Genomic DNA, 24746 nt, shown 5'->3' on the forward strand with positions numbered 1-24746 from the left:
ATGAGCATAAATATTTGTTTAATTCCTTTGCTGTTTCTGTATTTCCCAATATAATTTCTCTTGGGTCAATTGTCATATTAGTTTGCTCTTGGAGTCTGCTTTTATGTTTATTGTTAGCCTTCTCTTGCATTCTACTTTCCTTCTACTTAGTCCTCCTTTGCTAGATCCGGAGATTTTCTGGCAACATAAGCTTTCCCCCATTTCCCTTGATTTGCCTCTCTCTCATTCCTGAATGTGAGAATTACTCTGTGACTGGCTGCTCAGCCAAATCAGAGAGATCACAGATCCTCTAAACTGGTGCCTTACAGCAGCCAATTTCAGAAAAGGGAGAGTCTGTATCACAAATTTTGTTAGGTCATCAAGGTATGTCAATGCTCCACTACTGCCTGCACAATCTAAGCTCCCTTGTCATGAAGGGCAACCTTCTTTTCCCTCAAGACTTGAACTAAATAATTCAAAGGACACCAACACTTAAGAAATCCAGATGTATCAATGCAATTCCCTTGTAAGAATAGTGCAATCAAAATATCAGTGGTTTCACACATCTTCAATGTCTGCATACAGGTTTGTTATTTGTCAATATGTGCTGAATGTGCAGTGGCCTGAGAATATATTTTAAAAGTTACAGATCTAAATTCAAAGTAAAAATCAGCAAGTGAGATATAGTTTATAGTTAAATGTCTCTATCTCTGTGCAGATAGGCACAGTGGTGCCAGTCCAGAGGTACAGAAAGAAGAAGAAAAGAAATTCAAAGAAGTAGGAGAAGCATTTAGTATTCTGTCAGACCCAAAAAAGAAAGCACGTTACGACAGCGGTCAGGATTTGGATGATGACGGCATGAATTCTGGTGGTAAGTGGCTCTCTGTAAAAACTACTGTACAATGTCAACATGCCAGCTTGTGCAGGTAATTAGCCTGCAAATTCCTGGTACAGAACAATGCAGCTACTCAAATCTGTAAGCAAGCCAGATGCTTTTAAGGGAAAAGGCATTAAGTAGAATCTTTCAATTGGAGAAAGGGATTTTTGTAACTGGCAGCTTACCTTCAGCTTTATATGTAGTAAAGCATTGCACATTTGTTCAAGGATAGCTGCAGATATGATTAGCTGTCCGCATGTCAGTCACTGCAAAGAAACGCTGATTACAGCTGTGCCACAGTTGTTTGCGTCCTCTTTTTTTTTGTCTCTTTTCATTTAGTTCGGCCCTATCTGTGGCATCTGAATTCAGGACAAGTTATTTCAGGATAAAACTGAAAAATAATGGAATGTGGAGATCAGTGTGTGCTTGTTTGAATTAACTTTTATAATTTCTTTTTCTTGCTGCAGACTTTGATGCTAATAATATTTTCAAGGCATTTTTCGGTAGCCCAGGTGGATTTAGTTTTGAAGGTGGGTTTTAAATATACTAAGTCTGTAAATGCATGCTTTAAATTCAAACAGCGTTTTGGTATGTAATAGTGCACTCTATTGCCATTCACACCTATTAACCGATGGATGGGACAGTGCTACCAGTGCTCCTTGTTTGATGGAATTAAGAACTGGATCAGGCTAGGATATAATTTCTGCTCTGAATAAATAGCCTGACTATATTCACTTTGCCACTTATAGTCAAATTTGCTATTCAGATGAGGTAACCACACACGCTACTATAATATTATAAGAAAGATCGTGTTTGCTAGAAAATTGGAGCAGGAGTAGGTCCCTCAGCCCTATCCCACCATTCATTATGATAATAGCTGATTTGCTCCAGACATAGTCAGATCCTTGTAGCCCTGAATTCCCACTTCTAATAATCTAGAATTCTAGTAATTCACCACATTCTGCAACAAGGAATACCCATGTCCCTCAGTTTTAAATGGCTGCTCCTTGTAACCATGTTTCTTGTTCAAGTTTTTCCATCTTTTCCTCTTAGAATCTTCCATGCTTCAATAAGATCGTTGCTCAGTCTTCTAAGTTTCAAAGTAGGGGCAGGTGTTTTTTAGATGATGAGCAAACTTTCAGCTTATTTGTCTCATTCTCCTAGAAAGCTGAACAACTGTATAACATATCCATGGATAAGTTCCAACTGTGCTGTAATTTGAACAGTAGCTTTCCAGTGGTGCCTTGGTATACAGATAAGCCTAAGATAACTTCCAAGTTACCATAACAATAGAACCAATTTAATTATGCTAAGCTTATTCACATCACGTTCCATTAGTGAGATGCTCAATAGAGGTTTTATTTGCAGACACCTACAACACTATGAATTTTAATGTATGCAAGAAGATGCCGATACTAAAAATCTGAAATAATAGCACAGCTATTTCGATATTTTCGGTTTTTATTGTGTGCAAATGGTCCCTTTTACTCTTAGCAGAGAAGATTCTATATTATGCAGAAGTATGGTGGTATAGTGATTCACTTACCAAGTAATTAGACGCCTAAAGTATTGATCCTGGATCCTGCGTTGAAATCCTACCATGAGTATTTTACATTTAGTTAATTAATTATGGAATTTATAAAGAACTATTCTCAGTAATCATGATCCACCAAATTGTTAAAACTTATCTGGCTCTCTCACATCCATTAGAGAAGAAAACCTATAGTCCTTGCCCAGTCTGACCTCTGTGACTCCACACCCACAGACACTGGTCTCTGTCATTCAGCTTAAGGGTATTTAAGGATGAGTAATAAATAGTGGCTGTGCCAGTCACGTACACATCTTGTAAATAAATAATATTTCTGTGACCAAATTCTTAAGTTGTCATTGCAAAAGAATATAATTTTTGGTGTTGAAGATTTACTTATGATACTAATACTGGATATTTCTTTCTCTCTTTTCAGCATCTGGTCCTGGGAATTTTTTCTTCCAGTTTGGCTAATGCACAACGTTTTGTTTAATGTCACTGGGTGTAACTCGAGCAAAAATAAATAAATACTTATGTTTCCCTGTGTTTAATCTATTTAGAAGAAAAATCTTCAATGTTTCAGTTGAATACCTGTTGTATTCATCTAATTGTATGTAGGGGGAAAAAAACTGTTACCACAGGACGTGAAACTGACCTATTAATGCTTTGTTTTTATAATCATGAAAAATAAAAAGGATTACCTCAGTTTTTTTTTAAGTATGCAGTCCCTTCTACTATTGATCTTCAGTTAGGTAAATAATCTTTGAACTTCTACGTAGATGAATATTTCCTTCAATTTAGAAAATCAGCTTTTTTCCTCAAAGAAGCAGCAGATTTTTCTTCTCGGAGTGGCCAATTTTTAAGTGATTTCTGGAGCACATTACTTTATCAGTCTCTGGCCTTTCCAGGTAATCTGCCTTGTTAAATGAGAAAGCAGCCCAAGTAGAATGGATGGGGGCGAGCTTAGATGGGAAAATGGTTCAGTTAAATACTTGTTAGTTTTACAAGTGTATTAGCAAGAAGTATGCCATAATTTTAACTTACATCTGTCAATGGAGCATCAGAGCCATCAGATCAAATGAGGAAAAACACTGAAGTTCTGGAAGTCGTCAAAAGTTTCATAATACCTTGCACTTAATAGATCTGTCTACATGAGCTTAGCCCAGAATTACACAAATGCACATTTACAATAAACCAGAAAAGAAATGTGAACCATCACTGCAGTCAACCTCCAGTTCTAGAGCTCCAGAAACATTGTATAGACGTCCCCAAAATGATTTAGTTATCACAAAGAGTCTTTGCAGATGGCATCACTGATGTTTTTTATGTTCACACCATTAATTTGAACTCATGCTAATTTATCTCTGCCATGGTCAGTGTTTAATACCATCTATACATTCTTCTGCATATGTCAAACAAATACCCAGTAACTGCTCTATGAGCAATGAGTGCAATGGGAGGGCTGCTTTTTTTTTAAAGTAAATATTGCACTGAGAAGCAGGAGATTCAGATGGTTCAGGGAGATCTGTATATGTAAGTTCATTTGCCGGATTACCTAGTTTCTGTCTATTGGTTGCAAAGTGGATAAGTTTCTAATTCTGCAGAGTACAGCTCTTTCTGTCCAGATACCTTTTATTGAACAAGGTGGGCTTGACAGGAGGATAAACTTAAAACTGTGCATTTTACTTGATCAATTTGGATTAATTTTGCCCTTTCTTCATCTTGTTAAATGTTTTTTTGTGAGATATTTTAGTGATGTGGATATAAGGAGAGAAAACAGCTTTAGAGAAAATAATCTATGTATATTAACACTGTAGGCCTTTCACTGAAATCATATCTAAAGAAAAACATGATTTTAAGAATCCGAGTTTTTTAATGAGAAGAATACCTAGGTAAATGTTGATCTTTCACAAAGCATGTGTTCAAATCCTAAACACTTAAAACAAATGTCCTGTTCATCAAGATAGTAACCCTCCTAGATAGTAATTTATGTCCATGAAGTTAAGGAACTCTCACATCTCTTTGGCTGTACATTCAATAATTGGTACACCAGTTCCTTCTAAATCAGGCTTATCGAGATTTTTTTTAATGTACCTAATTTTAGTGCAATTTTGCAATATTCCATCCAGCTAACTTCTGGGGTTTAACTTGATAAAATGCAAATGACCCATGCTTGGTTCATTAGTTTAACAGATTAGGAAATTGCAGAGTCCATTTCAAAGTTACTAGTGACACCCTTTTAATTTATAATAACTAGGTTCATTTTCATGTTGGCCAGTCAGCATTCATTCATTCCAGGAGTAGGATCACACCATTTGTCTAGACTGAGCTGTACATAAAGCTGACAAAACATAAAATTGTCAATATCTTTCCAATTTCTACAATGACGTAGACCAGGTAACAGTAAAAACCATTAAGACTGGTTAACATATTCATAGAAAATTATAAAGAACATTATGATTCAATTGTTTGGAATAGGTAAATTAAAGTACACCTTGCATTTAAAAAATGAGGCTGGTCTATTGATGCATGGTTCTAGAAAATGTTTGGAATGTCTTCAACACAATATTTTTGAAGGTGTTCTTAAAGCATTAAAAATGTTCTTACCAACCTAAGAAAATAGGTTGTCCAAGTCTTTCATTCCCCCCCCCCCATATTTTAATGGTTTAAAATACAAACTATACTTCATGAAAATCCTTTATTGCTTGTCATTTGAGCAGTGAAGTTGGTGCTTGTATATAACCTTTATCCAGTAACAATATCTTAATTAACCCAAACTATAAGGGAATAGTTATGATAAATTTGTATAAGAAATTGACAGGGCAAACATGCATTAATCTGCAACAGATTTAAAGGTAGCCATTCTAAAAATTGCTATTACAGTGTATTTTTTGCTTATGATAAAAGGCTACTTTTTTGAAAATATGCTTTAAGATTATGAATAGTATATTCTGAAGAAGGATTTCGTATCCCAACTATAAATTTAGAAGCTTGTTCTTTCTTTGCATGGAATTGAGGGTTTCTGAAAACACTTTATGAGAACATATTTTCTGGTAATTTATGGATCATTGTGTTGCAGCAGTTGCAATTCTAAATGTGTTTTCCTGCTCACATCTTTAACAAACCTTCAACTATAACACTATCCAACATCCGGGTGTTAGGATCTTACTTCTGAATGATACATTGTGGAAAACTATTTAAATGCTTTGGTCTAATACTTAGCTTTTAATTTAAAATTTAGTTTATAACAATTTTTTGTATTGCCATCAATTTTTAATGTGTAAATCCTACTTAAGATTTCTAACATTTTTTTCTAAGATAGAGAAGTTTTTCCCCATTAATTCTTAAAGCCTGCCAAGTAAGTAAACCTTTTATAAGGATTACGATTCCCTGTGTATTGGTGTTCATCTAATACTTGCAAATAATTATTCAAAAATGCCAAGTGTCTGCCTTCTATGACAGCCATCCTGCCTCTGGGCAACCACTCCCTGCAGGGACCAATTTGATGATCATCATTATCTCTGGCCATTTTTCTATCTTCCACTTTTCTTGGAAACAAAAGCAAGTGGTAGGGTCTAAATTTTTGATGCTCAACTTGAAAGCAATTTATTCAATAAAGACCGAATCCAAAGTTAAAGGTCATCTGGTTCATGAAGAGAATGATTGAGGCATTAACTTCAGTTTCAAACTGGATTCCAAGGAAAAGTTAAAAGACACACTAAGTTCAACACACTTTCACTACTGTACCTTCAGAGAATGGAATACTTAAATACTCCTGTAAACTGAATAGAACATGGACTTAGATCAGAGACCTAAGCTTCTGTTCACTCTTAGTAACTAAGGGATGAACTTAAAGATTTTGCATGCTGTAAAACTGAAGTAAAAGCAGAAAATGTGAAACAAATTTGAAAGTGCACAAGATAGGAAATTTGAGGTGCTTCAGAACAATATGGAAAAATTACCTATACCTGAAACATTAAAATAATTGCTCATGGTTATTTTGATAACGTTTTGTGTTCTCTGTCACTGAAAATCATTTAAATTTTGTTTTGCTTCAAGCTTATTGTTACCATGGCAGATGAGGGACATGGGGTATAGGGACATGCACTCGAGAATTTTTGAGTTTTCAAGGTCTGGTTGATGATGGGCAGGGTTGATCTTTTTATTTTTGTACCTGTTTCTGCACTGAAATTTGCCAAATACAAAATGTCAGACTGCTGTTTTTTTTTAAGAATAACTAAAGAAAATGAAGTAATTTCCTTTTTAAATAAATCAGCAAGTTTAGCATTGACATGTTGCTTTGTTTATTGTTTTATTAACATTTTGGCTTTGGAGAAATGGCCTGGAGGAGTTATTGAATCATAAAGTATACAAAGGTTGAGCTGAATGCATCATCAAACATTTAAGGGCTTGATCCATGGCTCTGTTAGTACTGTTAATTTCAGCTTTACGGTGACTTTAACTCCTCCCACTGATCATTATATCCAATATTATCACTCCTTAAGCATAAACATTCAAACATTTATATATAGAGTTTGTAACCTTCATGAGTAATTTTATAGTTAAGGAGTGCTGGTGGCAAGACTCCAACTGCACCTCTTGAAGGGTTTTGAATATGTTTCCTATTTTGTGTAATGTATTTCCCTAGTGAGCCTTGTGATGTATATTATGCAGTACATACTTTGTTCTGATTGTATCATTTCTCAGTGTTTTACTGCTGTACAATATGTACACGCTGTACAGTATTCATGTACAAAGTGAAATAAAAATAAAAGGATTGCTCAATGGGTGTCTTAACTCCAACACACCTGTTTCTGTCCTCCCGTGGTCTGAATTCTGTTGGTAATATTCTCATTAAATGGTTTTACTTAACTAACCCAATTTAGTGGGCTCAGTGGCTAGTGGTGATCACCCACATACTGTCTCCAGGCTAATTCTATCCCCTCTTGATGCTTTCAGCATACAGGGAAAGTGCTATAGTGGGTAATTAGAAAATAGAAGACTTGTCAAATGAATGATTTTGTGCTACTTCACAATAGAGAAAAATTAAAGTAGTATTGTAGAGGAACTGAACAAGAAAGCAACAAAACCTATTGGATTTAATTTTTTTTAAAATAATCATTAGCAACATAATGGAAAGGTTTCCATAATTAAATGGAGTAAATTAAGCATATATTTTCCAAGGATCTAGGTTCAGGAATTGAATTTTCTTTGTATTATCAAATGTTATATTATAAATGTCAATATTGAAAGTAATCAGGAACTAGCAGTTTAATATCGGTTGCTGGAGATTGACCGGAATCCATCGTAGAGGTAAAAGAGATGAAGAACATTGCTGAGAATAAATAATTGTTTCTGGAATAAGTTTTTGATGGAATTCAGTGCATTCTTTTTGGGTAGAAAGTCTTGCTATTTGTTTAGGGAGAGATAGATTTGTAGAAAGTCCTCCAAAGTAAGAAAGAATTCATAAATCCAATATTGATAACTGGTTGGCATCTGTATTATATATACTGTATTTGATAAGGCTGTTTGAAACATGCAGATATATGAAAGTTAGTTTGTTAGGTGGAAAGTGAGTTATTTCATGTTACTCTAGTCTTTCTACAGATGCTGTTTGATACCCTGTGCACTATTTTCACTTCCTCTCACCTTTTCAAAAAAATCCTTAAAATTTCTTAGTATCTTCTGCAGCCCTCAGTGAGGAATCATTTGGGTGAAGCCTTCATTTTATAGTGTATTAATGTTTTATGCATAGTGGTATTAGATATCTAACATGAATTTACTTTGCAGCTAGATTCAAACCCACCCTCTTTGTGCTTATTTCTTACTGTTTCCAGTCTAGTTCTTGATATACACATATGCTGATTGGTGCACCACTGGGATTGAAGTTCACCTTCTGTTGCAGCGTTAACCACGTAATGTATTGAACTCTGCTTCCGAACTTCATTCCATTGAATTCACTAGAACTTTATCTCTAAAGAAGAATTCAAATTTGTGTGTTCAGTGCTTACAATGTTTCCTTCCCATCTATTCTCTCCAGCACAACATGGATTCTTCATGCACTAACACCTCTACTCTTGAAAGGTTTAATAATGGTATTAGACTGCTGTCTGTTCTGACATGAATTTAGACAACTCTGTACCTATGTCTAGGCTATCATTCATTATAACGTGCAATTTGTATTGTACAAAGATTTTGTAGAAAATTGGTATGACCTGAGCATATCAACATTCAGCACCTATCCCTACTCCCTCCCATTTCTTTTGGTATAATTAGCCAATAGTATCATTTATCAACATATACCACTGACTTATCACACAAGCATCTATCTACTACTATTGGGGTCAAGCTAGCAAGTAATTTGTCCAGCATATGATTGCTTGAGGTAAAATCAAAATATACTGATGAACCAGGTTGTTGCAACTCATTTATTGAATCTTTAATTTCACATAACAATAAAAGCAGTCATTCTGGCTGCTTACAAACAGTGGCATAGGATCCTTAAAGTCTGTATCCACCTCTTTCAAACTGAGCTGCCAAAGAGCTCTTATTTTAACATGAAGCTTACCACAACAAACAAATTCTAATTCCCTCTACACTGTCATCTAAACTTGAACAGGCCACAACAGAACGGTTAAATGCAGCTTTGCCATAAGGTAACCTTGCCTTGGTTAAATCACCAATGGATCTGATCTGGCAGGGTAGCTGATTTGGCTTGGTACTGAAATTATACCCTAAGCATATGGTTACACTTAAAGCAAAGCAAATGGCTTACCAGAATATTGCAATTACAGAACAATTTTAGACGAAAATAGAAAAGTCTAGCCCAACAGTTTAAAACAAGATTCCTCATACTGTGTTTGGAAGAGATTACATCAAATGTACCACAGATTTTAACTATTTAAAAGTTTTGTGCCTCATAACTAAGTAAAAATTGTAAACACGAGGAATTTGTTTTTAAAACATTCTTTCATTCATCGGTGGGTTCCTTTTTCGCATAAAACCCAGAGAAAATGGTGTTAACTTCAATTGGTTTGGGCAGGTTGACGATCCACACCCCTTGACCTAAGCCCAAAAGTTGACCTTCTTCCAACATGATGCAAAATTCAGGGTTGGGTTTTTCTTCCTCGATCTTCAAGATACTGAGCAGATCGATTCCGGTCTGAACGGCCTGCACTCCAGGAGCACATGCCAATGTGATGTGGGATCTGCTGCCATGTGGCAGTGCCTTCTCATCTCCACAACTACCTGCACCTTCGTGCTCTTCTTCTTCAGGCCAAAGCTGCTTCTGGTGTTCGTCCATCAAAACACGGGCTCCCGCTGTTCTGGGTGTGACAAACAATGCTGAAACCTTCAGGACAAAGGATTTTGAAAGGGATCGTTCAACAACCTAAAAAAGGTACACATATGGTTACTTATCATGACATCCACCTTCATTAATTGAAACTTTTCTTTCCTGATATACTAGTGTAACTGACATCTTTGGATCACATTTACTTCAGGGAGTCTTAAATGATAAGTGACTATATTTCTAAGTGCAGGACACCCACTGATGTCCTGAAAGGAACGTGCAAGGTGCTATCTCAATGACTTGCTTTTTAAAAAAAATACAACATGCAGAAAATTCGTTTGGCCCATCACCAGCTAACAGGTTGCCTTGCCCTGGATGATGAAGATTAAATAGTAGCTTTATTTGTCACCTGTATAACAACACTTGTAGTGAAATGTGTCATTTGCATCACTGACCAATAGAGTTCGAGGATGTGTTGGTGGCAGCCGCAAGTGTCGCCATGTGTCTGGCGCCAAAGTAGTATGCGCACGGCTTACGACCCTAACCCATACGTCTTTGGAATGTGGGAAATCTGAGAAACCAGAGGAAACCCACATGGTAATGTAGAGAATGTACAAATTCCTTACAGAGAGCAGTGGAAATTGAACCCGAGTCACTAGCACTGTAATGGTGTTACACTACCAAGCCTTGGTGTTGAGCTTCAGCATTATTGATGCTGAACCCATCAAGGACAGTGGAAAGAATTCCATCAAGCTTTTTGCTTCTTACATGAGGGAGGTGATTAATTGCTTGACTGCAGGTGTTGAGGACATTTTTAATCACTTAACTAGTGACCAGAGGACACTATTAGAAACATAGAAAACCTACAGCACAATACAGGCCCTTAGGCCCACAAAGTTGTGCTGAACATGTCCCTACCTTAGAAATTACTAGGGTTACCCATAGCCCTCTGTTTTTCTAAGCTCCATGTACCTATCCAAAAGTCTCTTAAAAGATCCTATCGTATCCGCCTCCACCACTGTTGCCGGCAGCCCATTCCACGCACTCACCACTCTCTGTGTAAAAACTTACCCCTGACATCTCCTCTGTACCTACTCCCAAGCACCTTAAACCTGTGCCCTCTTGTGGCAGCCATTTCAGCCCTGGGAAAAAGCCTCTGACTATCCACACGATCAATGCCTCTCATCATCTTAAATACCTCTATCAGGTCACCTCCCACCCTCCGTTGCTCCAAGGAGAAAAGGCTGAGTTCACTCAACCTGTCTTCATGTTCTATGGTTTCCACATCCTTCCTGTAGTGAGGCGACCAGAACTGAGCACAGTACTCCAAGTAGGGTCTGACCAGGGTCCTATATAGCTGCAACATTACCTTTCGGCTCCTAAATTCAATTCCACGATTGATGAGGGCCAATACACCGTATGTGTTCTTTATCACAGAGTCAACCTGTGCAGCTACTTTCAGCGTCCTCTGGACTCGGACCCCAAGATCCCTCTGATCCTCCACACTGCCAAGATTCTTACCATTAATACTATATTCTGCCATCATATCTGACCTATCAAATTGGACCACCTCACAGCCATCTGGGTTGAACTCCCTCTGCCACTTCTTGGCCCAGTTTTGCATCCTATCAATGTCCCGCTGTAACCTCTGACAGCCCTCCACACTATCTACAACACCTCCAACCTTTGTGTTATCAGTAAACTTACTAACCCATCCCTCTACTTCTTCATCCAGGTCATTTATAAAAATCACGAAGAGTAAAGGGTCCCAGAACAGATCCCTGAGGCACACCACTGGTCACCGACCTCCATGCAGAATATGACCTGTCCACAACCACTCTTTGCCCTCCGTGAGCAAGCCAGTTCTGGATCCACAAAGCAATGTCCCCTTGGATCCCATGCCTCCTTACTTTCTCAATAAGCTTTGCAAGGGGTACCTTATCAAATGCCTTGCTGATAGGATGTTTCCTGATTGTGTTTTTTAGGGGGCAAACACAGTGCCGTAGCTACTCTGAGGTGTGGCTATTTCTAGAGCACATCTTTGCCACATCACAGATGTGGCCCACACCTAGTTTGCTCAGTATCACTGCCCTACGGTGTGAACAAAATTGGGTGCCCCCTCCCAGGACTACTGCAGCATTTCATCTATTGACTGTGTTTATGTCACGAGACATTAAATACAGGCCTTATCTGACTATCCAAGAAGGTGGCTCCTCCGTCTTCTTACCAAATCCATCAAAAAACACAAACCCACCACCACCTAATTTACCATTATAGCGTCCTCTGACTGAAAAAAATCTCTTGATTCAGACACTCAAATAAATGGTATCATCTAGGGTTTTTCTATTTTGAAGCAAAAGGTGACTTGATAGAGGTGTATAAGATGATAAGAGGCAGAGAGTGGACAGCCAGTGCCTTTTTCCCAGGGCAGAAATGGTTAATACAAGAGGTCATCTTGATGATTAGAGGGAAGTATGGGGGGGGGGGGGGAGGAATACCAGAGGTTGGTTGTTTTTTTAAAAAACAGAGGTGCGTGTGTGGAACATGCTGCCGGGGGTGGCGGTAGAGGGATGTTTAAGAGACTCTTAGGCACACAGATGGAAGAAAAATGGAGGACTGTGTAGGAGGAAGGGTTAGACTGGTCTTGAAGTAGTTTAAAGGGTTTGTACTATTCTACGATCATTCGACTCAATATTATCAACATTTGTGCAAGACCATCAATGTATAAACAGGTGCTGCATGATGTACATGTGACAGCTATTCCAAGTGGGCGAAGTTCCCACTTGCTTCAAAAAAGGCAACAATTATACCAGTGCCTAATAAGAATAATGTGGGCTGCCTTAATGACTATTGTCTGGTAGCACTCACATCGACAGTGATGAAATGCTTTGAGAGGTTGGTCATGACTAGACTGAACTCCTGCCTCAGCAAGGACCTGGACCCACTGCAATTTGCCTATCACAATAGGTCAATGGCAGACACAATCTCAATGGCTCTCCACACGGCTTTAGACTACCTGGACAACACAGACACCTATGTCAGGATGCTGTTCCTCGACTATAGCTCAGCATTTAATACCATCATTCCCACAATCATGATTGAGAAGCTACAGAACCTGGGCCTCTGTACCTCCATCTGCAATTGGATCCTCGGCTTCCTATCCGGAAGACCATAATCTATGCGGATTGGTGATAACATCTCCTCCTCGTTGACGATCAACACTGGCACACCTCAGGGGTGTGTGCTTAGCCCACTGCTCTACTCTCTATATACACATGACTGTGTGGCTAGGCATAGCTCAAATACCATCTATAAATTTGCTGACGATACAACCATTGTTGGTAGAATCTCAGGTGGTGATGAGAGGGCGTACAGGAGTGAGATATGCCAACTAGTGGGGTGGTGCCACAGTAACAACCAGGCACTCAATGTCAGGAAGATGAAAGAGCTGACTGTGGACTTCAGGAAGGGTAAGACGAAGGAACACATACCAATCCTCATAGAGGGATCAGAAGTGGAGAGAGTGAGCAGTTTCAAGTTCCTGGGTGTCAAGATTTCTGAGAATCTAACCTAGTCCCAACATATCGATGTAGTTATAAAGAAGGCAAGACAGCGGCTATACTTCATTAGGAGTTTGAAGAGATTTGGTATGTCAACAAATACACTCAAAAACTTCTATAGTTGTACTGTGGAGAGCATTCTGACAGGCCGCATCACTGTCTGGTATGGAGGGGCTACTGCACAGGACCGAAAGAAGCTGCAGAAGGTTATAAATTTAGTCAGCTCCATCTTGTGTACTAGCCTACAAAGTACCCAGGACATCTTTAGGGAGCGGTGTCTCAGAAAGGCAGCGCTCCAGCACCCAGGGCATGCCTTTTTCTCACTGTTACCATCAGGTAGGAGATACAGAAGCCTGAAGGCACACACTCAGAGATTCAGGAACAGCTTCTTCCCCTCTGCCATCCGATTCCTAAATGGATATTGAACCCGTGAACACTACCTCACTTTTTTTTAATATACAGTATTTCTGTTCTTGCACTTTAAAAACTATTCAATATATGTAATTGATTTACTTGTTTATTTTTTTCTCTGCTATATTATGTATTGCATTGAACTGCTGCTAAGTTAACAAATTTCACGTCACATGCTGGTGATAATAAACCTGATTCTGATTCACTTTGCACCTGCTTCAAAGCCTTACAAAAATAATTCTACAGATTTAGATTAATTCTCTCTCTCTCCACCCCCCCCCACCACCCCACTCTCCCCTGAGAAATAGAACCTTAGCATGCAGAATAAACACTCTGGAGCTGGAAGGATAACCTTCTGAAATAATCCGGATAAGGGAGTTTGTGGCGTGCCTCCGAGATGGATTCTTAGCGCAGCTTGTACTGGAACCTACCAGGGAGAACCTCACCAGTGTCTCTGCTTTGTTAGAAGGTTAGGGAGGTTTGGTCTGCTATCGATGACTGACAAATTGTACATACATACAGTTCTGACCGGTTGCATTGAGGCCTGGTATGGAAACTCCAATGCACAGGAACACAATAGACTACAGCGTGGTAGATTCTGCCAATTCCTTCATGAGTACCGCTCTCCCCACCATTGAGGTCGTCGACAAGAGGCAATGTATCAGGAAGGCAACAGCCATCATTAAGGACCCCCACCAAATCAGGCCATGCCACCTCCTCATTGTTGCCATCAGGCAGAAAGTACAAGAGCCTGAAGCCCCAGTTTTCTCCCCACTGCCATCAGATTCTTGAGCTGACGTGAAAAAAACCTCAGACTATATTTTCCCCAACTTGTTTGAATGTTATTGTTGTTTTTGTTTACTGTGTTGTGTAAGCTACATATAATTTGTTAATTTAAATTTGTATGATTTATATTTATAACGCACTGTGCTGCTACTGCAAAAGGCTAATTTTTATGGCATTATACCCTGGGTACGTTCACTCATGGCAATGAGCTTGAACTTCTAGTCAATTTGTATTCTAACAATAAGTCGCAATTGAAGAGCCAGTTACTAACCTTGGCCTCAGCGTAAGATTCACAATTTGGAACCTTTCCATAGTTGCAGAACTTTGTGGTACAATGCAACATCCTGGGCGTCTTCTGGAAATACTCCTGCAGGTTGAAATCCTTGCTGGAGTCCCATTCCACATCTGCAGTAAACAAAATACATTTAATGCACAGCCAAGAGTCATAGAGCGCTACAGCACAGAAGCACACCCTTCGTCCCATCAAGTCCTTGCCAACCTGTTTTTCTGCCTAGTTCAATCTACCTGGGCTTTTTTGCTTTATTTTTATTTTTGGTGATTGGCTGGCATTGATGTAATGAGCTGAAAGGCCGTCTCACAGCTGCAGATATCTCAAATTTTATCGTTTATTTATCGCATGTGCATTTAAAGGCTCATCCACTCCAATCCATTCTTATCAAGCTAGCATTAACTTTCCCTGCTGTTTGTGTTCAGTAGGTTGGTTGAGGACTGCAATAGGCAGCGTTGTGATGCCTCTTCAGCTTGCCAACAGAGGATGGAGACACTCTGGACAGCTGCTCTGACCTCGTAACCCTGCCTCAGCCTTCAGGAAGAGGCTGGTCACTGGATTACAATATATAAAGCAGTGCTTCAGGCACTGCAAAAAGCTTTCAGTGGAATTAAATCACCCAGGACTGTGTCTGTGAGACAAAGGTCCAGCCCATCCCCAACACCAAAAAAAAATTCAATAACAGAAAAAACTATATACATTTTACAAACTCTTTCAGAAATGTCTCATTTTTGCTGAGCTGATCCAGGAATTGCATTGCAATTCTGCGCATCTTCTCCCCATCCTCTTTCACCAAGAACCAACCAAAGTAGTATGGGATTATGTTCTTCTTCAAAATTGGCTCCAGCTGTTCCATCATCTCCACAGAGAATTTCCAGTGGCTGTTTTTGACCAGAAGCTGGAAGTTGCTGCTCTCCTCCATTCTACAGTTGACAACGAAGACAATGTAGTCCTTGTCTCTGGCAAGATCAAAGAGATAGTCCAGGCGTTTCAAATCATGATGGGTGTCATCAACCACAACGACCTTCTTATCTTCTTCAAACCACTGATGGATTTTCTGGTCCAACCTGTCGTACCTACCACGGTCTGCCTCAGATTCGTCCACCTGGGGAATGATCTCGAAGTCATCAGCAGAAGCGACAGCAGAGATCCCCGAATATTTTTCTGTGATTTTTTTGGCAATGGTAGACTTCCCGCTGCCTGGAAGGCCACGCAGAATGAAGAGGGAGTGAACTGCTTTGATTGCTTCTACGGTATCGCTGTCATCAAGGAAAGGGAAACTGGTGTATGGCACAGCCTTAGTCTTGGATGTTTTTCCGCCCATTCTGAATAAGCTTCTGATCTAAAAAAGAAATGGAAACAAGTGAGAAAAAGTGGGAATGCCAAGTTCAAACTCTCCTTTATATGCCAAGGACTGGAGGCCCAGAGGTGGCCTGTCCTGGAATTGGACGCCTTCTGTGTGTGTGTGTGTGTGTGGGTGGGAAAGGGGTTTGTTTGCTGTTGTTTTGTTGTTATTATTATTATTGTTGCTTGTGTAGTTTTGTTGAGCATTGCAGGCATGCTATATTGGCGCGAGAATGTGTGGCGATATTTGTAGACTGCCCCCAGCACATCCTTAGGGTGTGTTGTTAGCGCAAATGACACATTTCACTGTATTTCGAAGTACATGTGACAAATAAATCTGAACCTGAATTTGGAATTCTATGAAAACATAACAAGCAGGATAGACAAAGGAGAACTGGTTGATGTTGTATACTTGGATTTTCAGAAGGCCTTTGACAAGGTGCCACACATGAGGCTCCTTAACAAGCTACAAGCCCATGGTATTACAGGAAAGATTCTAGTATGGATGAAGCAGTGACTGACTGGCAAGTGGCAAAGTGGGAATAAAGTGAGCCTTTTCTGCTTGGCTGCCAGTGACCAGTGGTGTTCCAGTGGGGTTCCACAGGGGCCTGCATTGAGACCACTTTTTATGTTATATGTTAATGATTTGGATGACAAAGTTGATAGCTTTGTAGCCAGGCTTGCGGGCAATATGAAGATAGGTAGAGGGGCAGGTAGTCTTGAGGAAGCAGAGGGGCTACAGAAGGACTTAGATTAGGAGAATGGGCAAAGAAGCGGCAGGTGTCGGTAGTGTCAGGAAGTGTATGGTCATGCACTTGGTAGAAGATATAAAGGTGTGGACTATTTTCTACATGGAGAGAAAATTCACAAATCTGAGGTGCAAAGGGACTTGGGAGTCCTCTTGCAGGATTCTCTAAAGGTTAATTTGCATGTTGAGTTGACTGTGGAGGCCTAGTCATTGGGTATGTTTAAGGCAGAGGTTGATAAATTCTTGATTAGTCAGGGCATGAAGGGTTATGGGGAGAAGGCAGGAGATTGGGGCTGAGAGGGAAATGGATCAGCCATGATAAAATGGCAGAGCAGACTTGATGGGCCAAATGGCCTAATTCTGCCCCTATATCTTGTGGTCTTATGTTTTTATGAATTTCAAGAGCAACTCTCATTTCTGAAGCAGAGCATCTTGCAGATGGTAAACAAATGGTCGGCTGTGCTACTCAGGGAGGAAGGCTATTCCCAATTCTGTGCAAACACTTGAAGTCAGAAGGATACATTGGGAGAATGATTAGTTGAGCTTAGAAGGCACTGAAGTTCATAACCTGGGCCTCTGTACCTCCATATGCAACTGGATCCTTGACTTCCTCACCAGGAGACTACAATCTGTGCAGATTGGAAATAACATCTCCACCTCGCTAACAATCAACATTGCTGCACCTCAAGGATCTGTGTTTAGCCCACTGCTATGCTCTCTCTCTACAGCCATGACTGTGTGGCTAGGCAACAACAACCTTGCACTCAACATCAGTAAGACCAAAGAACTGATTGTGAACTTGAGAAAAGATAAGACAAGGGAACACACACCAATCTTCATAGAGGGATCAGAAGCAGAAAGAGTGAGCAGCTTCAAGTTCCTAGATGTCAAGATCTCTGAGGATCTAACCTGGGCCGAACATATCAAAGCAGCTACAAAGAAGGTATGACAGTGGCTATATTTCATTAGGAGCTTGAGGACATTTGTTTTGTCACCAAATACACTCACAAATTTCTACAGATGTACTCTGGAGAGTATTCTAACTAGCTGTATCACCATCTAGTATGAGGGAGAGGAGTGGGGAAGAGGGGGATTACTGCACAGGACCGAAAGAAGCTACAGGAAGTTGTAAAATTAGTCAGCTCAGTCATGGGCACTAGCCTCCACAGTATCCAGGACATCTTCAAGGAGCGATGCTTCAAAAAGGTGGCATCGATCATTAAGGATCCCCATCACCGAGGTCATGCCTTTTTCTCACTGTTACCATCAGGAAGGAAGTACAGAAGCCACACACTCAAAAATTCAGAAACACCTTCTTCCCCCCTGCCATCCAATTTCTGAATGGACACTACCTCACTAATTTTTATTTTTGTACTACTTAACTATTTAATATATATATTTATTGTAATTCACAGTTTTTCCTAATATGTATTGCATTGTGCTGCTACCACAAAGACAACAAATTTCACAGCATACGCTGGTGATATTAAACCTAATTCTGATAAAATGAGGCATAGGCGAAGAAGCAGGGGAGTTGCATTGAATCTGTGTGACAGCAAGGCAAGGCCATTACTGGTATTACATCCAATTTTGGTCACCACATTGATTACAATGCAGGAAGGATTCATGATAAAGTAGAATTGATGAAGGATTTGGTCTGGAGATGCTGGAGTTGTTCTCTTTGGAGCAAAGGATCCCCACCATCCAGGTCATGCATTCTTCTCACTGCTACCATCAGGCAGGAGCTACAAAGCCTGAAGTCCCACATCTAGCAGGTTGAGGAACAGCTACTTTCTTACAACCACCAAGTTCTTGAACCAACCTACAGTATCCTAACCCTACCTCAGCAACAGAATACAGCAGACTACCTTTCACACTACCATGGATTTATGTCTGATTGTTTTGTTTTGTGCAGTATTCTTCCCCAAATTATGTCTGTGTGTTGTCTGAAACCACATGCCCCTGATGCTGTGGCAAATTTTTCATTGTACCAGAACTTCACTGTACTTGCGCATTTAACAATAAACTCAACTCGACAAGAAAAGGGTTCGACAGGCAAACAATTCCCATTTGCAGATGGGTTAAGGAAAGAAGATAGAGGGGAGTCTGACAAGGAGCTTCTTTTAGTCAGACAGCAGTTATGATCTGGGGTTCACTGCCTTCAGGAGTGGTGGAAACAATCAATCAGGGCCTTCAGCTGGGAGCTGCGTGTAAAGGACCAGGCAACAGGGCTGAAGGGATGGCTCTCCCAGCAGGGCGTCCACTTAACGGGCCAAATAGCCTCCTGTATTGTGAAGGTTCTGGAATTTTTTGCCTTAGTACACATGGGTACCACATGTGAATTCAGTAAGCTCCAAATAATGGATGTCTAAAATAAAACAGAACAGTATACAGTATACATGACGTTGAGCCAACCAATTTAATTTAATTTTTTTTTATTTAGAGGTTCAGCAGGCCCTTCATAAGAACATAAGAAATGGGAGCAGGAGTAGGCCATCTGGCCAGTCGAGCCTGCTCCACCATTCAATAAGATCATGGCTGATCTGGTCATGGACTCATCTCCACCTACCTGCCTTTTCCCCATAACACTTAATTCCCCTACTATGCAGAAATCAATCCAACCTTGTCTTAAGTATATTTACTGAGGTAGCTTCCACTGCTTCATTGGGCAGAGAATTCCATAGATTCACCATAAATCACTTTTCTGGGAAAAGCAGTTCCTCCTCATCTCCATCCTAAATCTACTCCCCCTAATCTTGAGGCTATGTCCCCTAGTTCTAGTCTCACCTAGCAGTGGAAACAACTTTCCTGCCTCTATCTTATCTATTCCTTTCATAATTTTATATGTTTCTATAAGATCTCCTCTTTCTTCTAAATTCCAACGAGTATAGTCCCAGGCAACTCAGTCTCTCCTCATAGTCTAAACCCCTCATCTCTGGAATCAACCTGGTGAACCTCTTCTGCACCGCCTCTAAAGCCAGTATATCCTTCCACAAGTAAAAAGACCAGAACTGCACACAGTACTCTAGGTGTGGCCTCAACAGTAAACTGTACAGTTGCAGCATAACCTCCCTGCTCTTAAATTCAATCCCTCTAGCAATGAAGGCCAACATTCCATTTGCCTTCTTGATAGCCTGCTGCACCTGTAAACCAACCTTTTGTGATTCATGCACAAACACTCCCTAAGTCCCTGCATTTTTTTTTACCATTTAAGTAATAATCTGCTCTTCCATTTTCTTTCCAAAGTGGATGATCTCACACTTACCAACACTGTAGTCCATCTGCCAGACCCTTGCCCACTCACTTAACCTATATATATCTCTCTAAAGACTCTCTGTATCTTCTGCACAATTTGCTTTTCCACTCAATTTAGTATCATCAGGAAACACTCAGTCCCCTATTCCAAATTGTTAATGTATATTGTGAACAGTTGTGGGCCCAGCACCAATCCCTGCAGCACACCTCTCACCACTGATCGTCAACCAAAGAAACACCTATGTATCCCAAATGTCTGCTTTATATTAGTTAACCAATCCTCTATCCATGGTAATACATCACTCCCAACTCTATGCATCCTTACCTTATGGATAAGTCTTTTATGTGGCACCTTGTCGAACGCCTTCTGGAAATCCAAGTAAATAACATCCATCTGTTCCCCTCTATCCACTGTGCTCGTTATATCCTCAAAGAGCTCCGGTAAGTTTGCCAAACAGGACCTGCCTTTGCTGAATCCATGCTGTGTCTGCCCGATGGATCCATTTCTTTCCAGATGCCTTGCTATTTCTTCTTTAATGATAGCTTCAAATATTTTCCCAACCACAGATGTTAAACTAACTGGCCTATAATTACCTGCCATTTGCCTACATCCTTTTTTGAACAGTGGCGTGACATTTGCTGTCTTCCAATTCGCCGGGACCTGCCCAGAGTCCAGAGAACTTTGGTAAATTATCACCAAAGCCTCTACTATAACTTCTTCCATTTCTTTCAGTACCCTGGGATGTATTCCATCAGGACCAGGGGACCTAGCTATCTTCAGGCCCACAAGTTTGCTCAGCACTACCTCTTTAGTGATAGTTACTGTATCGAGGTCCTCACCTCCCATCGCATTCATAAGATCTCTCTTTGGCATGTTAGACATGTCCTCCACTGTGAAGACCAACGCAAAATAATCATTCAAAGCCTCGGCCATTTCCTTATTACCCAATATCTATTCCCCCTTCTCATCCTCCAAGGAACCTACATTCACTTTAGCCACCCTTACCACTTTATAAAATTATAAAATCTTTTACTATCCATTTTTATATTTTGTGCTAGTTTATTTTCATAATCTAGCTTCCCTTTCTTCATTGCTCACTTAATGGTTCTTTGTTGATTTTTAAAGTTTTCCCAAACTTCCAGTTTCCCACTATACTTGGCGACTTTGTATGCATGGGTTTTTAGTTTGATGCCTTCTTTCATTTCCTTAGTTATTCAAAGCTGGCTCTCCCCACCCTTACTGCCTTTGCTTTTCACGGGAATATACTTTTATTGTTGAACACCGTGAAAAATCTCTTTGAAAGTCTTCCACTGTTCCTCAACTGTCCCACCACATAGCCTGTGTTCCCAGTCTACGCTAGCCAAATCCTCTTTCATCCCATTGTAGTCTCCATTGTTTAGACATAATAAACTGGTTTTAGATTGAACTATTACACCCTCCATTTGTAAGAGAAACTCAGTCATACTGTGATCCCTTTTTCCAAGAGGATCTCTAACCACAAGATCACTAATTTTACCTGTTTCATTGCACAGGACCAGATCTAAGATAGCACTTTCCCTTGTAGGTACCGTAACATGCTGTTCAAGAAAGCTATCACGGATGCATTCTATGACGTCCTCTTCAAGACTGCCTTGACCAACTTGATTCACCCAATCTATGTGCAAGTTAAAGTCCCCCATGATAACTGCTATTCCATCCTTACATGTCTCAGATATTTCTCTGTTTATTGCCTGTGCCACTATAATGTTATTATTCAGTGGCTGATAGACAACTCCCATCGGTGATTTTTTTCCCCTTTACTATTCCTAATCTCCACCCAGATGGATTGAACATTCTGTTCCTTAGATCTTATATCGTCTCTCACTATCGCCCTGATCTCATCCTTAATTAAGAGCGCTACCCAACTTCCCTTACCTTCCTGCCTATCCTTCCATATTACCTGATATCCTTGGATATTTAGTTCCCAATCCTTTCCACCCTACAACCACGTCTCTGTAATGGCCATTAAATCATATCCCTTTGTACTGATTTGTGCTACAAGTTCATTGACGTTGTTTCGAATACTATGGGCATTCAAATAAAGTGCCCTTGCACTCTTTGTGCTTTTAAAATCTTGTAAACGATAATCACCCAACAACGAAAATAAAGGTTCAAGGACCGACTGCGGGAACTACAGAGGCATCTCACTACTTTCCATTGCCGGAAAAATCCTCGCCCGCATCATCCTCAACAGACTGATTCTAACAGTGTCAGAAGAGAACCTTCCTGAGTCGCAATGCGGCTTTCGTCCCGAACGCAGCACTGTTGACATGATCTTCGCAGTGCGACATAGATACAGGAGAAGTGCCTGGAACAGAACATGACATTATACTCTATCTTCATTGATCTGACGAAGGTGTTTGACACAGTCAACAGAAATGCTCTGTGGGTCACCCTTAGGAAGCTTGGCTGCCCGCAGAAATTCACTACGCTCATCCGCCTGCTCCACGATGGCATGACAGGAGAAGTGTTCTCAGATGGTTCCCCATCTGAGACTTTCAACATCTCAAATGGCGTGAAGCAAGGGTGCATCCTAGCACCAGTGCTCTTCAACCTCTTCTTCACTCAAGTGCTGAAGCATGCTGTTAAGGACCTGGACCTGGGTATTTACATAAGATATCGCCTAGACGGATTGATGTTTGACCTGAGACGCCTTGCTGCAAAGACCAAAACGTTGAGGAGGCTCATCACTGAAGCCTTGTTTGCTGATGACTGTGCCCTCATAGGGTCAACCTTGTGATGAGATCACCTACATTCTCATAAGGAGTCTGTTGCAGCTGTGAGAGCCTGATGTGTGCGATAAAGACATTGTCCTTCATTCCCAAAACGTTGTTCATGGCCTCAGATAGGTCTGTCAGTACAGATTCATTCTGTAGGCAGAGCGTCAAAGTATTTCTGCCTGAGTTCTCCCAAATATATGCGGAGCAGCTTGAGTTTCATTGCTTCCTCCAGCTTCTCCGCGGGTGTTAAAATTGGCAGGAGTTCTCTGTAATCCAGGAAGGTTCCATGGGTCGGTTTTGCCACAGCTGTGGCCCAAAATGGATTGAGTAGAGAGACCATTTTTGTTTTGATCCTTGTCACCAACTATTACGTATGCGCGAAGCAAGAACAATAAACAATAATAGAGCAGTTGGATTAAACATTTTTAATGAGTCACGTTAGCTGCAGTACGTGCGGGGCAACTTATAGTGAATGAGCAACGAACCAGGCCTGCAGAGATGAAAACGTGTGCACTTGAAAACCCACACTAAAAGAGAGGGCCTTCCACACATGGGAGGCCTAATCGATTCAAATGGCAGGCACACGCATTCGTACTTGCCACATTCTCACAATTGATCCAATACAATTTAAGGAGGGTAAGCAAATTTGGCATGTCCCTGCTGACTCTTACCAATTTTTATTGATACCCTCTTCCATCGAGCAGAAGACAGAAAAACCTAAAAGCTGGTACCATCAGGATCAAGAAAAGGTTCTATCCCACAGTTATCGGACTCCTGAGTAGAACTCTTGAAAGATAACATGGACTCTTGGCCTCACAAACCACCGCGTTATAATTTTGCACTTTACTATTTACCTGCACTGCTCTTCTTTGGTAGCTTTTACACTTCATTCTGCATTGTTATTGTTTTAACTTATCCTACCTCAATGCTCTGTGTAATGACTTGATCTATATAAACAGTATGCAAGATGAGCTTTTCACTGTTTCTTGATACAAGTGACAATAATAAACCAATACCAAAAAAAAAATCACTGACATCTAACCTACATCAGGCCTTACCCAACTTCAGCTTCAAGCCAAGTCACTAATTCTTTTAATGGACTGGGACAATTTATTCTCTAAACTACTCAGTTTTTAAAGCAAAAACAAAATACTAGAATGTCACCCACTTGAAATAAATGAGTGCCTAAGGCAAGCTACAGTTGGCAAGACTTCCTGGAGGCTGCACACAGAGACTGCCTCAGTGTGCGGTCACATACAGCTCAAATATGAAAAGGCAACCTAAGTAACAGCTGTCCTGAGAAACAGGAACTGTGACTTGCGTATATAGCGAAAGCACACAGGTTACAGATGAAACTTAAGAAAACATGCTTCACATTACACTTACAACACCCAACATACAAGTGGGAGCCTCAATTATTGCTGGGGACTATAAGCAAAACTTGCTGTGATGTTCTGGTTTGAGGTGACAGCCCCAAATCACAAAACATCCTTATAGTAGATGAGTAAACATGGATTGAAACCCCTTGATTCTGTTTTTTTTACATGTAGTTAGAAGCAGGATGGCAGAAATCCTCATCACATTCAATAGGTGCTTGGATTAGCGGCACAGACCTGGATCCTGGATACATAAAAAGCATTGGAAGGTAGACTCATCATGAGTTCTCCAATGCTTCATGCCTCTTTCCAGCTAGCATGGACACTATGGGCCAAACAGCCTCCTTCTGGAATGCAGATGGTAGTTTACCTCCCAGGTGCCAGGGTCTGGGATGTTTCTGGTTGCGCCCATGATATCTTGAAGTAGGAAGGAGAACAGCGAGAGGTCGTGATACATATTGGTACCAACAACATAGGTAGGAAAAGGGAGGAGGTCCTGAAAGCAGACTACAGGGAGTTAGGAAGGCAGTTGAGAAACAGGA

At 40.4% G+C, this 24746-nt stretch overlaps 2 protein-coding genes across 2 annotated transcripts in view; one reads left to right on the forward strand and one right to left on the reverse strand.

Annotated features, from left to right (window-relative positions):
* dnajc7 (DnaJ (Hsp40) homolog, subfamily C, member 7) overlaps window positions 1-2922 on the forward strand; it is a 37276-nt gene extending 34354 nt beyond the window's left edge. Inside the window, exons 12-14 of the mRNA XM_072249718.1 lie at window positions 698-850; window positions 1324-1386; window positions 2821-2922. Coding sequence (XP_072105819.1) covers window positions 698-850; window positions 1324-1386; window positions 2821-2858 — 254 coding nt within the window. The 3' untranslated portion in view covers window positions 2859-2922. The remainder of the gene's footprint in view (window positions 1-697; window positions 851-1323; window positions 1387-2820) is intronic.
* Window positions 2923-8797: 5875 nt separating this feature from the next.
* The window catches only part of cnp (2',3'-cyclic nucleotide 3' phosphodiesterase), a 29603-nt gene continuing 13654 nt past the window's right edge, over window positions 8798-24746 (reverse strand). Inside the window, exons 2-4 of the mRNA XM_072248922.1 lie at window positions 15421-16063; window positions 14704-14837; window positions 8798-9774 (exon numbers count right to left, since the gene is read on the reverse strand). Coding sequence (XP_072105023.1) covers window positions 9355-9774; window positions 14704-14837; window positions 15421-16063 — 1197 coding nt within the window. The 3' untranslated portion in view covers window positions 8798-9354. The remainder of the gene's footprint in view (window positions 9775-14703; window positions 14838-15420; window positions 16064-24746) is intronic.

The sequence above is a fragment of the Mobula birostris genome, chromosome X (assembly GCF_030028105.1).
Source record: "Mobula birostris isolate sMobBir1 chromosome X, sMobBir1.hap1, whole genome shotgun sequence".
Taxonomy (NCBI): domain Eukaryota; kingdom Metazoa; phylum Chordata; class Chondrichthyes; order Myliobatiformes; family Myliobatidae; genus Mobula; species Mobula birostris.